This window comes from Dunckerocampus dactyliophorus, chromosome 19, assembly GCF_027744805.1.
Source record: "Dunckerocampus dactyliophorus isolate RoL2022-P2 chromosome 19, RoL_Ddac_1.1, whole genome shotgun sequence".
Taxonomy (NCBI): Eukaryota; Metazoa; Chordata; class Actinopteri; order Syngnathiformes; family Syngnathidae; genus Dunckerocampus; species Dunckerocampus dactyliophorus.
This window is the reverse complement of record NC_072837.1, coordinates 12,185,058-12,202,568: the sequence shown is the minus strand read 5'-3', so window position 1 is coordinate 12,202,568 and position 17,511 is coordinate 12,185,058. Positions and strand designations below refer to the sequence as shown.

At 36.8% G+C, this 17,511-nt stretch overlaps 1 protein-coding gene across 3 annotated transcripts in view; it reads left to right on the top strand.

The window, feature by feature from the left end:
- The window catches only part of lama4 (laminin, alpha 4), a 61,417-nt gene that overhangs the window by 27,483 nt on the left and 16,423 nt on the right, over positions 1–17,511 (top strand). For all 3 annotated transcript variants that reach the window (XM_054762224.1, XM_054762223.1, XM_054762225.1), the window contains exons 15-27: positions 672–820; positions 4,757–4,898; positions 4,981–5,074; positions 5,155–5,271; positions 7,402–7,587; positions 9,247–9,386; positions 10,484–10,648; positions 11,989–12,134; positions 12,220–12,382; positions 12,679–12,812; positions 14,488–14,659; positions 16,138–16,269; positions 16,357–16,499. In XM_054762224.1, the coding sequence (XP_054618199.1) occupies positions 672–820; positions 4,757–4,898; positions 4,981–5,074; positions 5,155–5,271; positions 7,402–7,587; positions 9,247–9,386; positions 10,484–10,648; positions 11,989–12,134; positions 12,220–12,382; positions 12,679–12,812; positions 14,488–14,659; positions 16,138–16,269; positions 16,357–16,499 (1,883 nt within the window). The remainder of the gene's footprint in view (positions 1–671; positions 821–4,756; positions 4,899–4,980; positions 5,075–5,154; positions 5,272–7,401; positions 7,588–9,246; positions 9,387–10,483; positions 10,649–11,988; positions 12,135–12,219; positions 12,383–12,678; positions 12,813–14,487; positions 14,660–16,137; positions 16,270–16,356; positions 16,500–17,511) is intronic.

Sequence of the window (17,511 nt, the reverse complement as noted above, 5' to 3'; positions counted from 1 at the left end):
TCCAAAGATATAATAATAAATTATCGCTGTTTTGTGGTAAAATAAATCCCATTATTAATTAAACAATAATAATAAATATACATATTTAAGCAAATATTATTGCCCAAATTAAGCATCTTCAAGGATAAAAATGGCTAATTGAAGTAAAATACAAATATAAGGCATTCAGAAGACACATTCAAAGATGTTGTGATGATATGTAGTATTCTACACTGGTCACTAGGTGTCAGTAATGTTACATTGATAAGACAATAGCCCCCGCCGGAAGTAAAAAAAAGGGAACAAGAAACTCTCCCAGTGCTAAAGTGTGTGAGTCTTTTTTGTTTTATTAAAAGTGTGATTTGTGTGATGCTAACATTATGCTTTTTCACCTACAGTGTATATCACAAAGCTGAGATGCAGGCTGTTTATTCTTTACACATATGTAGCTTCTCAGCATATCTACATGACTTTAAAAAATGTGAAATATAAAAGTGGCCTATCCCTTCTTTGATTTTTCAGTATGCGGCCCTGGATGGAAAACTTTGCACACCCTTGGCCGGCCCTAATTCAATACATGTTACTGTTAGTTGTTAGGAAAGGATGGGGCGTGTACTCTATGTATGTGTATGTAAAGCAATGAGTGTTTGTATGTGTATATAACCCAGCCTCCTCTTTGCTTTTGTGGACAGAATAGTACACATTTCCATGCTGCAATTGATGGTGCTGGGCAAAAGCTGATAGAGAAGATGGAACAACTCTCATTGGCTGATATAGACTTGGTTCAGAGGGCAGATGAGCATGCTGAGGAGCTGGAACGACAAGCCACCAAACTGGAAGAGTAAGAAAAGTTTGAATTTAACACTTGTTATTTTGTAATAGGACACCCTCTGTGATAAAGGCTGGGCATTGTTTGTGTGATCATTTAAGAACAATACATTTTAGATGTACAGACCAGTGGACGTTGTTACCACACAGTGTCCCATGGTGCTATCAACGTCATTATTAATTCCTCATTTTTAGAGGTGATTCCCAACTCACGAGACGAGACAGTGCACGAAATTGGCTCCACGAGAATGACACGACGAGATTTTAACATAAATTTTAAGAAAAGTACAATGAAAAAATATGACTAGGCAAAAAAACGTTTTCATTTACCCGAGTCACAAAACAATGCAGGTGCCTTTTGAAATGTTTGTTGTCCCACAAATTGATGCTCAATGATATTATTGACAACATTATTTGTGACCAAAAAAACCTCTGTCAAGATCTATATAATAATAATAATAATAAATAATAATATCTCATAACAATGCAATATTTCCTTTAATATGTCATCTTTGGTTTGGTTTGGTTTAATTTTATTTGAACGTGCATGAAGGTTACAATGGAATACATCTCATGAATCATTTCACAGTTCCACATGTCTAAAAGGAATATTATTCCATACAATAATCAGTGTAATAATAAATAAATAATAACAACTAAAAACAAGCATGACAGAACAATAAGTATAATAATCAAGACTCTTCTGCCTTATATTTAGCAAACATCAACTGCTTGTATTGCTTTTTTAATTCGCTCGTCTTGGTACATGGTACATATGAGATTTCCAACTCATTTTTTCGTCTATTATGATCCCCAGAAATGTATTTTCTTTCACTCTTTCAACATCCGCTCTGTCTATTTGTATTTTGATCGTACAAATCCTTTCTGCTATTGCCAAATTGCATTATTTTAGTTTGACTTAAGTTCAAGGATAATCTGTTTTTATCAAACCATGTCTTTAATATGACCATTTCATCCTTGACCTTTTTAATTAGTTCTTGTGTGCTTTCCCCAGAACAAAAGGCAGTGGTAGCATCCGCAAATAATACCAACTAACACCAACTTTAAGTCCTTTGTCACTTTATCTTTCACTCTATGAAGTTCCGGAATTGGTGTTTGTGGCATGTATTTTTTCACAGGCAATCTGTATTGTCTGTGTCAAATCAGTCGGGGTGTCAGCATCAATAGTGCCAGCTTGTCGTTGAACAATGCCAGTTCATTGTTTCATTTTATTGACTTGTCTTTGTCTATTTACCACAGGGCTGTCAATTTATCATGAAAAACAACTTTATAAATATACTTGAAGACAAGTCTTTGTGTTTGTGTTAGTTATTAATATCAACATTTAGGCTTTTTCTAGTTACATACTTGCGTTTTGCTCTATTTTTCCACTTTTGCTGAATTTTCATTGATTTTATTTAGACCGGCATCCGACCGGCATTTCACAGCAATAATTATTTACAATCGGGAGTGAAGGTTCCCAAATAATAAAGCTCATGATAACATCATTTTACAACAGCAGGGCTTACAAGCTTCGGCATCACGGCGAGCCATTATGTCATTTTCATGTCCATCAAACAGACATGAAGTATAACAAACCAAGAGAACAACAAAAACATTAGACTTAGTGTTTTTATTTTTGACTCTTCCCGTTGTCGTTATCAGTGGGAAATGGACCTTTGGGTCTGCATGGGTATTAAGGTATTATCTTTTAATGTTGGAGTCCTGGATGCTTTTAGCAAAATTGGCCCGATCAGTCGGAAAACATTCCAGACAAGGGTTTTCATCATCTACGTCTGCAGGTCACATGTAGCCTGAGGAGACCTGATGCTGTTTTCATTTCCAGACTGAATGGACTTGCCATGTTGTCCATTGAGAATGAGAGAGCAAAGAAAACGGACATACAAAGCATCGTGGATGAGTACGGGAAGCCTTTAAGAGGCCCGGCTCCCTTGAGTCCTACCCAGCCTGGGGCTTGGGCGTGCTGCCCTCCCAGTCCCCCTGAAGCCCCACCCATGGCTTGTATTTAATTACCGAATTAATGCGTGATGCAAGAATCACTGCCGATTTTCACTTTTAATCTACTCCACGGGTGTCAAACTCAAGGCCCGCCACGTCATTTTATGTGGCCCGCGAGAGCAATTAAATAGGTCAAACGCGTGCTTTGATCAAAAACTACATTTCCCACAATGCTTGTCGACTACAATACGAAGTGACGGCTCACCGCCACTAAACGGCAGTGTCTCCACATCAATGCCAACGAGTTGAATTGACAAATAAATAATGATCCCAAAATGTCCAGGGAGAGAAAAGTTGATGCGGATGCAAGACCGTTTCAAGAAAGATGGAAAAGTGGGTACTTGTTTGTGCTTCAAGGAGAAAGACCGGTATGTCTTTTGTGTTACGAAGCGGTGTCGGTTGTTAAAGAGTACAATCTGCGTCGGCATTTTGACACTTTGACGCTAAGTACGCCAAAGCTAGCCTTCAAGAAAAGCAACAAATTTATTTATGTGTAGCTGCTGTTTCAATTATTTAGTATTTGCAGGTTTTATGTATGCAGACAAATTATTGTAGTCAAACCATCAGTTGGATGCAAGACTGTGTGCAGCCTTTTTTTTGTAAAATGCTACATCTGTCATACATGTTAGCAGCTCAAAATTGTAGATTTTACAGTAATTAAGCCCATTTTAACTTTGACAAAAACGTCTGGAACAAAGTTAATGTCATAACTTGTGTTTTATGTTATTTTTCTTAATTCACTTGGATAATTTGATGCTTGATTGATGGAGTAGTGTGGGTTTCATAAGCTGACAAATTCAAATGATTTATGTTGTATGTATAACAGAGCAACAAGTCAAGATATTTTTTTCTATGCAACTGTAATGTTTGTCACTTGAATAAGTCATACATTTTGAAAAAATAAATAAATAAATAAATAAAAATTTAACATTAAGGAGTTGTTACGTTTATTTTACATTACATTCGATTACAGTTAATTTTATTTATAAGTTACATCTAGCCCATTGAGGGCAGCCATTATGTTGATGTGGCCCTAAGTGAAAATGAGTTTGACACCCCTGATCTACTCGCTAAATATAGCCACCATAAATTGTCAACACAGATGTCTTCTACTTATGAGGTGTGTTATGAAGCAGAACCGGTGATAGCTGGTGCTTGTAAAGTTGGCGCTCAGCGAAATGTAGCAAGCGTAAATAGAACGGCTCGGTGATTAAGGGTGTAGACAAATCCGAACATCTATGTGTTTTAATCTGACAAATTTTAAGTGACTTTTATCAAAGGTGGAATTACTTCAGCTTCTGCTTGGACATTAACACGGTGGCAGCTGTTCAACTCAGATGGACAAAACATAGTGTGTACGTTAAGCACTTAATGTGTGGTTCCAATAATGCCTTAAACACCGCCACTTCCGTATTACATGTATTAGCATTCATAGTAACGATACCATAGTTTACAGTCTGATTGGCTTCTGGCTGCCCTGTTTTCGTGAGACAGCTTTTCTCCAAATGAAAAATCTCATGACGTTTTAATCTCACAAAATCTTGTGACGCAAGATCTTGTGACATCCCTACTAAGTATGCTTACGAGCATTGCTATCACTTACAGGAAGTTAATAGGGCTTGGCCTTGTCAAAGTTAAGCATTCTGGAACCTTCAGCACCACTCATTAAAAGATTGAGGTCCATGTATGTATATATTTGACCCTGCATGAATTAGAGAAAATCCAAACAGAAATTTTGCAACATTTTGCACCAAATTCTTGTTTTTAAAAATAATTGAAGATGTACGTTGTATAATTGAGTGATCAAAAATTACATTCTTGTGTGTGATGTGTTTGTAAATGCCTGTCTTCAGCCTGCCTACAATGCTCATAGATCAGAGATGCAGAAAATTGTACGTAATAACGCTGAAACATCTGTTATCTTTTCCAGAGATCTGAGAGAGAGTGATGCCAATGGCTTTGTGCAGAGGGCCATAAGTGCTGCCAACGTCTACACCAACATCGTGAAATACATCAGCGACGCCAACATCACATCACTCACCACCTTGAACTTATCCCACACAGCAGATGATGTAAGAACACGGAATACACAGCAAACATGAAGTTTATTCTTGTAAACATTCTCTTGCGTTGACCGTCTGGTCCATACTTTAGTCCATCACTGGGATCAACATGCAGCTTAAGGATCTCGTGGTAAAAAGCGACAATGTCTTCAAGGAGTCCGTTTCATTGCATTCTGAGCAAACAGGTTGGCCACATTCAAACATTGCTCATGACCAGAGTATTCTGGAAAATGATTCCCTCATGTTCTCTACATCCTGACTCCAGACGTAAAAGCCGAGGTGGTTGACAAGCTGAAATACATTGAGGGGACGAAAGAGACCTTGGAAAAGAACACCAAAAAACTCCAAGAAACGGTGCTGGATATTAATGAACTCCAGACGGGTAAGGAGAGAGCATTTCAAGACAATTCATTGCTTCATTTCCTTGTGTAGAGCTGTCAATAATAAGGCATTCACGGGGCTAACTAATTTGTTTCATTCATGCGGTTAACATTTTTAGCGTAATTAATGCACTGAACACATCAACAGCAGTACAGTTGTAACACCATATACTGTTTATACACTTTCAGATCATCAAATTAATTTAAATATTAGTCAATGACAACACAAATGAACAGAAAGTGCAGTTTTTAAATCCATCCATACAATTTCCTCCGCTTATCTGGTTCCGGGTCACGGGGGCAGCAGTCTCAGTATGGAAGCCCAGACTTCCAGGTCCCAGGCCACCTCCTCCAGCTCCAAGGCGTTCCCAGGCCAGCTGTGTTTTTAAATGAAACTTTTTATTGATCAGGGAGAAATAAATCCAAACCTACATGGCCCTGTGTGAAAAAGTGATTTCCCCCTAAACCTAATAACTGGTTGGGCCACACTTAGCAGCAACGACTGCAGGCAAGTGTTTGCGGTAACTTGCAATGAGTCTCTTACAGCACTGTGGAGGAATTTTGGCCCACTCATCTTTGCAGAATTGTTGTAATTCAGTCACATTGGAGGGTTTTCCAGCATAAAACACCTTTTTAAGGTCATGCCACAGCATCTCAATAGGATTCAGGTCAGGACTTTGACTAGTCCACTCTAAAGTCTTCATTTTGTTCATCTTCAGCCATTCAGAGGTGGACTTGCTGGTGTGTTTTGGATCATTATCCTGCTGCAGAACCCAAGTTGGTTTCAGCTAGAGGTCACAAACAGATGGTCGGACATTCTCCTTCAGGATTTTTTGGTAGACAGCAGAAATTCATGGTTCCATTTATCACAGCAAGTCTTCCAGGTCCTGAAGCAGCAAAACAGCCCCAGACCATCACACTACCACCACCATATTTTACTCTTGGTATGATGTTCTTTTTCTGAAATGCAGCGTTACTTTTACGCCAGATGTAATGGGACACACACCTTCCAAAAAGTTCAACTTTTGTCTCGTCAGGTCACACAGTATTTTCTTGGCGATCATCAAGATTTTTTCTGGCAAAACTGAGACAAGCCTTAATGTTCTTTTTGTTCAGCAGTGGTTTTCATCTTGGAACTCTGCCATGTAGGCCGTTTTTCCCAGTGTCTTTCTAATGGTGGAGTCATGAACACTGACCTTAACTGAGATTTGGTGTCATTTTGGTTGGCCAGCCACTCCTGGGAAGGTTCACTACTGTTACATGTTTCCGCCAAGTGTAGATAATGGCTCTGTGGTTTGCTGGAGTCCCAAAGCTTTAGAAATGGCTTTATAACTTTTTCAAGAATGATAGATCTCAATTAATCTCAGCTATGTTTTAACAGAAGGAGCAATCACTTTTTTCACACAGGGCCATGTAGGTTTGGATTTTTTTTTAAACTGCATTTTGTTTTCAGTTGTGTTGTCACTGACTAATATTTATATTTGTTTGATGATCTGAAACATTTAAGAGTGAAAAACATGCCAAAAAAAAGAAATCAGGCAGGGGCCACCACTTTTTCACACCACTCTAATCCTGTCCTGCCATTTATCTTTCTGTTCATAAAATACAGTAAAAATTGGGACATTTCGAACACAGTTGCAAATGGTGATTAATCAGACTAACATTTTGAATAATTTGACAGCCCGAGTAGTTAAATAGAATCATCATCTATCTCTATATAGCACTTACTTGGAATTATTTCCCTTATTTGAGTTTGTCTGTCACTATACTCTGGTATGACACTTTTAGCATGCAGTAATGCAAAAGAGCTGCTAGACGATGGGATCCAAGCACATAAATAAGATTCTATGACACTTTTACAACTATAAAGGGGAACTGAAGAACTGACAGGTTTTTACTGAATAAGAGACCCAAAATGTGCATGAATAGATTATAGGATTAGCGATTTACAACATAAACTTCATAACATATCGAGGAGGGACACATGTTATCCAGGTGTGTATGTGTATGAATGTGAATGTCCACTTTGCATGTTATCCATATGTGTAAACATTTCCACAATATTTATTCATGTCTGCCTCACGCTTGTGGACCTACAGTATACATGACTCATCTTCTGTAACCCTTTCCAGACAGAACTCCACAGCGACTGGAGTACACGCTTAAGGTGGCAGGGGAAACGTATAACCACTCAGCAGAAGTGCTGAAGACCATTACCCCTATCAGTACCAAAGTGGAGGAATGGGCCAATAATCTGAGAAACAACAAATACTCTACCACTGCATATGAACAAGCCATCGTCTCTGCAAAGGAATCAGGTATCTTTACTACCTAGAGGAAAAATACTGCATCCAAACGGCAAATACACACTTATGTAATTGGACGATGACGCCGTAGCCACCTAACAATGGTCATTAAACTAAAGTCATAGTCCATGCTGCATTGTATCATGCATGGATGTCCAAACTTTTTCTAGCGAGGGCCACATAGTGAAAAATGAAAGGATGCAAGGGCCACATTGATATTTTGTAAAGCAACACATGTAAATATGCTAAGAAGTTATATATATTTCAAGAAAAAAATACATCCCAGCTTTGTAATATAGGTGAAAAAGCCTATTATTAGTATCAACTTTGATGTTTGCTCTTTTTTGCCATTTTTGCTGGTGGTTTTTTTTTCAAATATTTTAATTTTCTTTTTACATAATCATAATTTTTTTCATATTATTATGACTTTATTCCTTTAATATTATACCTTTTTAACTAACCTAATTACCTAATTACAACTTCAAAAATTACAACTTTATTTTGTTTTCTTTGTTTCTCATAATACGTCTTTCAAAAAAATAATGTACACTACTGGTCAAAAGTTTTAGAACATAAAATTTATATACAATTTATACAATTTCTCTGGAGGAAAAAAACTATATTTTTCAGTGTTAAGATGGTCTGTCTCCCTTCCATTGTTATTTCCCTTTTTTCTTGCCATTTTTGTAGCAACAAATGGCTTTCTCCAGTACAGTGCTGTTCACCAGGGTATAGTACCACAGTGTGTTCCGAACACCGTTTTTATGCAGACAGAGGAGGTAGTAAGTACTCCAGAACTTGGAACACCTGTAGGAATGAGTTGCTCCAACTGCCAAGGCTTGATCAATCTCCATTTCTGCAGAACAGCTTTAAATTGTTGACCCTCTTTGTGGTCCCTGAAACAGGCCTTTTTGAATAATTCTGAAATACTCATTATTTTTTCAGTTTTGGGTAAACTTACCTTTTTTTTAACCTCTGGCACTTCACCACTTACCTTTGTACCATTTCAAGCTATTCGTTGGACTTGAACGACGTGAATTTCAATCAATAACTGGAAAAATTAGGGCGTTCTAAAACATTTGACCGGTAGTGTACTTCAACTCTATGCTGCTAGCATGACATGATTTTTCCTCGTAATATTATTGTGAGTCTATTGTCGTAAAATTGGGACTTTTTTCCCGTTAGAATGCAACTTTTTTCTCTTAATATTTTGACTTTATTCTCGTAATATTGCAGTTGTTTTTTTCCATTTCTGTTGTTTTTTTCCCCAACTATTTAAACTTTCTTCCTGTAAATTTTCTTCTCGTAATTATTACTTTACTCCCATAGTTTGATTTATTCTCGTAACATTATAACTTTTTCTGCAATCTCACTGTTTTGTATTGTCTTTTTTCTTTAACATTTCAGCTTTATGCTACTAAAATATGTTATTTTTTCTAATAATATTACAACGTCATTCTTGTAAAATTATGACTTTTTTCTCTTAATATTTTGACTTTATTTTTCCAAATATTACTGCCACTTTTGCTGCTGTTTTTTTTTTTTTTTTTTGCTTATTAAATTATATTTTTGGAATGTGATGCAACTCCCGCAAGTGGACACACTTTGGACACCCCTGGTATAATGTACTGTACATGATTTCCTGATTAATACCCATCTTTTTTCTGTTAGTGGAGAACCTAAATGTTCTTCTGCCTGAGCTGTTGGAAAAACTGAAGGTGGTTGAGGACAAGAAGCCGGTCAACAACATAACAGCAAATGTCATGAGAGTCCGAGAGCTGATAGCGCAGGCCAAGAGTGTGGCAAAGAAGGTGAGTCCATGTGAAACAAGGTAGCTGCATCATTTTTCATTTGCAAACTAGCACAAATGTCCTTTCAGGCAGTCTTGCCCATTACGTTTGTTTCAAACAAACATATACAGAGCCTTGCAAAAGTATAGGGTGGCCCAACCAGTTAATAGGTTTAAGAGGCAGTCACTTTTTCACACAGTGCCACCTAGGTTTGGATTTTTTTCTCCTTCAATAATAAAATGTTGAATTTAAAAACTGCATTTCGTGTTCAGTTGTGTTGTCTTTGACTAATATTTAAATTTGTTTGATGATCTGAAACATTTATGACAAACATGCTAAAAAAATAAGAAATCCAGAATGGGGAAAACACTTTCTCACACCGCTGTTTATATGTCTTAAATGTGTTATTTTACCTAATTATGTTTAGTATATTGTCTTATAGGAGTGTAAAGGTGACTATAGGGGTGTTATTTCAAGTCTACAGGGCTCTAATAATTTTAAAGACCGTATTTAAAGTTTGTAAACAGTTTTTTATATGCTTTAACTATGAAAATATGACATTTATAAATAAGAATCTGACTTGGCGGAAATTCACTTATCACAGTCGGGTCTGGACCAATTGACCACCATAAACGAGGGATTACTGTATCTACTAAATACTGACATGAAGGGGGCAGTCATTTACGTTACATTATATATTTTTAATGAATTGACACAAATTTTGTAAAAATCTATTTTCACTTTGACATGAAAGGAGCTTTTTTTTCCTTGTCATAAAAGACAAGCGATATTGACCATGATTTCATTTATAAAAGCAATAAAAGGCTAAAATATCCAAGGGGGTGAATACTTTTGCAAGGCATTGTAAATTACATGAAAATCTCAATCCAATTTTGACATCAATGTCCAAATTGTAGATGCCGTAGAAGCCATACGATGCAATCAAACATCCATTAACTACAGTATATACAGTATAGAATTTCATGAAGCATTCAACTACCTTTATCGGTAAAAAAAAAAAAAAAAACAACAAAAAAAAAACAAACAAAGAAGAAGCATGCCTCAGAAATTGCACAGTCAGTGTTAGTTTATCTTATTTTATTTCTTTTCTACTTTAGGTTCAAGTGTCAATGAAGTTCAATGGTCAGTCTTCAGTGGAGGTTCATCCTGACACCAACCTGGAAGACCTGAAGGCAATGACGTCCATCAGTTTATTTATAAGAGTGGACCCAGACAAGGATCCAATAGAGGACCGTTTCATTTTCTATCTGGGAGACAGAAAGGTATGGACATTACTGTGTTAATAATGGGTGCACAAATGAAAGAGTTGATTAGCATATATTAGCAGTGACGTTGTATTGTCGGGGTGCAACGGTATAGGAAGTGTGCCTTGTGCCAGGTGTCTATTCAGTAAACAAATATAATGCAGTCTTTGGCTAGCAGGAGTCATGCTAATAGAGAAGCCAGACCTTGAAAACGCTCTTCTGTGGTTAAAGTCTCCTGTTTGGGAACTTGGCCTTCCCGGTGAAGTACAGTACGTACACAGACAAAGATAAGTGACCGGTGTCCTGTTCAGTCATGCGCACTCATGGAGTTGTGCTATCTACAGACACTGCATTGTCATTGACTGTACACCTTTTACACTACAACTTACTGAACGATGAAATGTATGACTTATAAGGTATGATAGTCCTGTGATCATGTCAAATGTTGATTTTCACGGCTTCACACAATTGCAGTTTTTCAAAAACACATGAATTAGTAAATCATGCTGTTTTGTGGGTGAATACGGCCTATTAGTAAAAAAAAAAAAAGTATTTTTTGCCTAAATGAAGCATTTTCAAGCACATGGCTAAATGAACTAAAAATACAAATAAAAGTCATTCAGAAGACACATTCAAAGACAATGTAGTATTCCACACTGGTCACTAGGTGTCAGTATTGTTACATAGATGAGACAATAGCCACCGCAGGAACTAATGTAGAAAGTAAGAAAAGTCCAAGGACCTCCTCCGATGCCAACATGTGTAAGTCTATTTTATATCTTATGTCTTATTATGTATTATTTCTACTGTATTAGGTACTTGTAGTGTAAAGGTGATTAAAGAGGTGTTATTTCATGTTAAAAGCGTATTTAGGAGGTCGTAAACAGGTTTTCTATGCTCTAACTATGAAAGTTTACCATTTATAAATGAGGAATTAATTGTGATAAACGAGGGATTCCTGTATTGGGCTACGGGATGCACAACTTGGCAGAACACGAGCATTTTTGACTAGAGATGGGGAACGAGGTTACAGGCTAAAACAAGCTTTTGTCAAATTTAAATAAATCACACTGTTCAAACTGTTCCTGTTGCACTTTCCTAAAAATAACTGTTCTGAATATTCCAGTTTGGAGTTTTTTTATGTGTTTATGTTGAAATTAATTTGAGCTGTTTACACAAAAGCTAAGCAGTTTTACATTTTACTCTCTAAAACCAACATACATACCAAACACTGATGAAGACATAGCACTACACCCTTACTGTACATGATTGTATTTACCTTTATGGCACATCCAGGTATACTGCATATTCAGACTGTGAGTATTCAATGAATGTTCTGTTTACCGCTGTTGCCTTAGGGTCAGAAAGACTACATGGGACTGGCCATCAAGAATGACAACTTAGTGTACATGTACAACTTTGGCGGCGAATACGTTGAGATCCCGCTCAGTTCAAAACCGGTCAGCCAATGGCCTGCTGTCTTCAACTATGTCAAAGTAGAGAGGTATTCTCATGGGTCACACATTTCATTCAAAGGACAGTGAAGTCAAATTCATTTCATGTTTTTGTTTTTCCCCCCGCAATGGCAGGTTGGGTCGACATGGGAAAATCTATCTCATTGTCCCCAGCCAAAGCTCCACCGATGAACAGAAATTCATTCAGAAAGGCGAAGCTCCAGGCACTGACTCACTGTTTGACGTCGACCCAAAAGATATGGTCTTTTTTGTTGGGGGTGTCCCACCGGATGCTAAGGTACTTTCCTTTACAAAAAGTCAATTCAGATGTATTTACAGTAACCCCTTGCTTTCAGTCTTCAGTCTTATTTTGTGTTATTATGTCTACTGTATTGGGTAATAGGAGTGTAAAGGTGACTTTAGGGGTGTTATTTCATGTCTAGAGGGCTCTAATAATGTTAAAAACCAGATTAAGAAGGTTGTGAACAGGTTTTCATTTATAAATAAGGACTCCTACTTTGTAGAAATTAACATAAACAAGGGATGACTATCTCCATTTTTACCAGAATGTAATGATACCTTCTTTCCATCCAGCTCCCCCCTCCATTGAGTCTTGCTCCCTTTGTGGGTTGCATCGAGTTGGCTTCACTGAACAATGACGTCATCAGTCTGTATAATTTCAAAAAAACTCACCAAATGGATGTGATTGCATCCACGCCATGTTCCAGGTACCTTTTTTTGCTTTTTGTGCTCTGTGACGTTTTACATGGAGAGCATCACTATGACAGTGGTTCCTGTTATTGTACAACTATTGACCTTATTGAGGGTTAATCAAGTTGAATAAGTATCAAAAATAATTATGGACTACATAGATGGATGAAAAATATGTATTTTCATTAAATTATCTAATGCAGGGGTGTCCAAACCTTTTCCAGCGAGGCCCACATAGTGAAAAATGAAAGGATGCAAGGGCCACTTTGATGTTTTGCAAAGCAACACTTGTAGATATGCTAAGAAGTTATATATATTTCAAGATAAAACTGCATCTCAGCTTTGTAATATAGGTGAAAAAGCCTATTATTAGTATCAACTTCACTCTTTGCTCTTTTTTCCCATTTTTGCCTTTTTTTTTTTTTTTAGATTTTCCAAATATTTAGATTTTCCACATTCTTCTTAATCTTTGTTAAATTTCTTTGAGTAATTTTATGACGTTATTCCCATAATGTTTTGACTTTATTCTTTCTTTTTAACTTTTTCCCCAACCTAATATTCCAAAAATTACATCTTTATTTTGTTTTGTTTGTTATTCATAATAATACCACTTTTAAAAAATAATGTATTTTCTCTTTAATATTTCAACTCTTTGCTTCTAAGATTACACTATTTTTCCTCATAATATTCAGTTCATTCTCATAAAATTGTGACATTTTTATCATTAGAATGTGATTTTTTGGCTTTATATTTTGACTGTTTTTTTTCATTTCTGCTTTTGTTTTTTTTAATTTTCAAACTATTTCACTTTTCCTCTTCTAAATTTTCTTCTTGTAATTATGACTTCATTCTCATTTTGACTTGATTCCCCTTACATTATAACTTTTTGTTGTTTTTCATAATATTACAACTTAAAAAAAAAGTTTTTCTTTAACATTTCAACTTTAAGCTCCTAAAATGAATGTTGCTTTTCATCATAATGTTACAGTTAGCATCGTAAAAGTCAGTCTTTTTGTTGTTAGATTACAACTTCCATCCATCCATCTTCTATGCCGCTTATATCCTCATTAGTGTCGCGGGGGTATGCTGGAGCCTATCCCAGCTGACTTCGGGCGACAGGCGGGCTACACCCTGGATTGGTCGCCAGCAAATCGCAGGGCATAGATTACAACCTTTTTTCTCCTAATATTTTGACTTTACTCTTGTAAAATTACTGCTGATTTTTCCATTTTTACTGCCGTTGTTTTTTTTAGTTTTTTTAGTTTTCATGTTAAATTATATTTTTAGAATGTGCTGCAAGCCAATTAAAAAAACTGCCTCGGGTGGCTCCTGAGCTGCACTTTGGACACTCATGAGAGGGACGCCGTCCTGCATAAAAAAATGAGTAAATCCTCTGTTCAGAGTCACAATCTTTTGCATTTGGAATTGGTTTGTTATTCTTATGCTGATGTGTTGTGTTTATCTTACAAACCAGTGGTCCCCAACCTTTTTGGACCCCCGGACTGGCTCATGTTCCCACAAACCTCCGGCAGCCCAAAACTGACATGCATTTACATAAAATTCTATGTAGTTATTTACAAATGTATTTTTTGAAGTGTTTTTTTTTTTTTTTACATTGCACCTGAAAATGTACGCGTACTTGGGGACCTGTGTTAAAATCTAATGTTCTGCATTTTCTTTGTGTTTTTGCAGATACAAACTGGCTTTCTCCCAGAGTCGTATTGCCAGTTACTTGTTTGACGGAAAAGGCTATGCGCTGATCAACAATATTGAGCGGAGAGGGAAATTTGGTTACGTCACAAGATTTGATATTTCAGTGCGAACAGTTGCCAACAATGGCGTTCTTTTCATCATGGTCAATGGCGTAAGTTGAAGCATGCAGCATGTCTTTTTTGCCCATACATAGCGTCAATCCAGTTTTTAAAAAATATATTAGCATGTCAGAGTATCAGCTTTTGCTGGCATAATTACACATTGTTTTGAAAGCGGCAAATCGCATGTACATAATGTACATAATACAATGATGCACCGGCGTCACGGCATCAGTGTAAAGTGACACCGGCTGACTCCTCCCTCTCCAAACCTATTTCGGGTGTATTCGGCATATAAGACGCAGCGGTGTTTAGCCCAGAGGGAGGATCCTCTGTCTCTCTCTGTCCCTCTGGTGGACAGAGGCAGCTGGTGATCACTGCAGCGCCCCGGCAGCCATGTCCGATTAAATGCTTTTCTAGGCTGAAATGCATGATGGGAAGCCGTAAAAATATTTTTTTTAATTTTAAATTTATATTGCTACTTGAATTGTGTATTTGTTAGCTACCTTTTGAATGTTAAGTTGCCGTGTGATGATTTTAGCCTTTTAGGTAAGATGACACCGTAAGTCAGACAGTTATATTGAGTAATGAACTCCTGCAATTTACAAATTCGTTGACAATAGTGATGGATAGTTCACCCAGAAGAGGCTTGGAGGGGGAGAAGCCAGCTTACCTTGACATCAGTACATAATCGTTATTAATATATTTTGCCGTTAAATTTGCGGGTTGCAAAACAAAGTGTAATTATGTCAGGAAAATCCTCCAAACTGGCCATTTGTGTATTGTTAATTCTACGTACATGATATCATACGTCATAATTTCATTAATTCATTCCAAAATGTCCAACAAAAAGAGAAATGTATGAAAACCGAATCCATTTTTCCTATAGTAAATCATGTAAACCCAATTAATCCATTCCAGACATCCAAAAATATGAACAACAAATAAATTTTATAGAGGATAATTATAGTTTCACATGAAGAAATTGATCAAATTGAAAATTGATAAATGAACATTTACCTTTATTGAACACTGTTGTTGCTGAAGACGGTGATGAATGTCGAGGGAGGAGGGGAGTGGACGCCCTCTTTGTACTTCCATGAATTCAATAGTGTTTCTCACCTTCTTTATCAAATTGTTGGCACTCATACATTTTCTTTGGCCACAGGGGGGGTTATTTAGAAGTCAAACAATTAAAAAAACACAGACGGTGAGTCAGCAGTGTGTAGGATGCTTTATTTGAGCACTCGATTCCACGGAATGATACAATACAAGGCAAACAGCCTAATTTCTTAAAATCGAGACATTGTACAAACAACACGGCAATGGGTTTTTTTCTGGAAAACTGAATCAAGCGAAAACTGGGGCATTTGAAAACCAAGGTTTGACTGTAATATAATAATAATAGTTTAATTTCAGCTGTGAAGTTGTCCTACATTTGTTGGTGTGCATTATCATGTAAGAACTGGATTGTGATGGAACAAACATGAATGAATGATTCGCTCCGGTATACCCTTTCCTTTCTTTCCAGGATAAATTCTTCCTATTAGAAATAAAACATGGATTCCTGCGCCTCATGTATGACTTTGGCTTCAGCGATGGGCCAAAACTTGTGGAGAATAACACACCCAAACTAAAAATAAACGATGCCAGATATCATGAGGTATAGTTTTGTCTTTTTATTGGTAAAACAACCTTTATTTTATGTTTTGATGAATAATTCCCTGTTTGTGATTGGCCCGTAACGCAGGTATCAGTCATCTATCATCAGTCAAAGAAGGTTATCCTTCTGGTGGATAAGAGCCATGTTAAATCTATGGAAAATCCAAAAACCACTTTGCCATTCTCCGATATCTACATAGGTGGCGCTCCCTCACACATTCTCCAGTCCAGGTGAGTACAAGAACATCTTACCTTCACAGAACATGTGGAGAAAAAAAGACAGAGAGGATAAATATATTCTAATTAAATCACTACATGATGTTTTCAGTTGGCTGATAGGACTTGTTTTGGGTTTTTTCTGATGAACAACAATGTAAAATTCTTAATTCCTAACAAACAGTTGGTGGTAATAAGTTTCTATACAATCATGGGCATGGATGTCATTTTCATTTTTGTTTTTTAATTTATCCTTAATGTAATTTAAACCTAATTTTATTGGTCCTTATACAAGCGGAGCTGGAGCTTGGTTCGCATTGCCAGCAGTAAGTCGAGGCTGTTTGACCTTTGCCAAGGCGGCGCTTTGTCACCGATTCTGTTTATAATTTTTTTGCTATGCTCTAACTACAAAAATATCCCATTTGTAAATAAGGAGTCCTACTTTGTAGAAATTCACTTAACAAATAACCGCAATAAACGAGGGATTACTATTTATAGTTAATATATATTTAAACAATATTGGGCTGTGTATTGTGTTGGCCAGAATCTCAGTTTGGGCATCACTGTGTGTTTTCCCTGTGCCTGAGTTTTTCTCCCACATTCTAAAAATATGCATGTTAGGTTAACTGGAGACTTCAAATTGTCCATAGGTATGAATGTGAGTGTGAATGATTCTTTGTATGTTTGTGTCCTGTGATTGACTCCAGGTTACCCTTGAACTTAAACGTTCAATAAGTTTGCTTTGGAAAAGTCACTCTTGAAGCTTAACGTTAGCTCACTTCATCCACTCTAAAAACAGTTTTGATGTGTGCTTCTCAGACCTTCACTGAGTTTCACTGACTATAACTACATTATAAATAAGCCGGTGTTTTATTGTCTCTTGTTGTACAGCGCACATGTTGATGAAATGATGGTAGAAGAGAATCGAAAGTGCAATGTTTAAAATCCCCAGAGACAATAATGAGAGCTCCTGGGTGCAGACAGTGTATAACAGCTGTCTGAATTGCATCACAAACTGCTGCAGCTG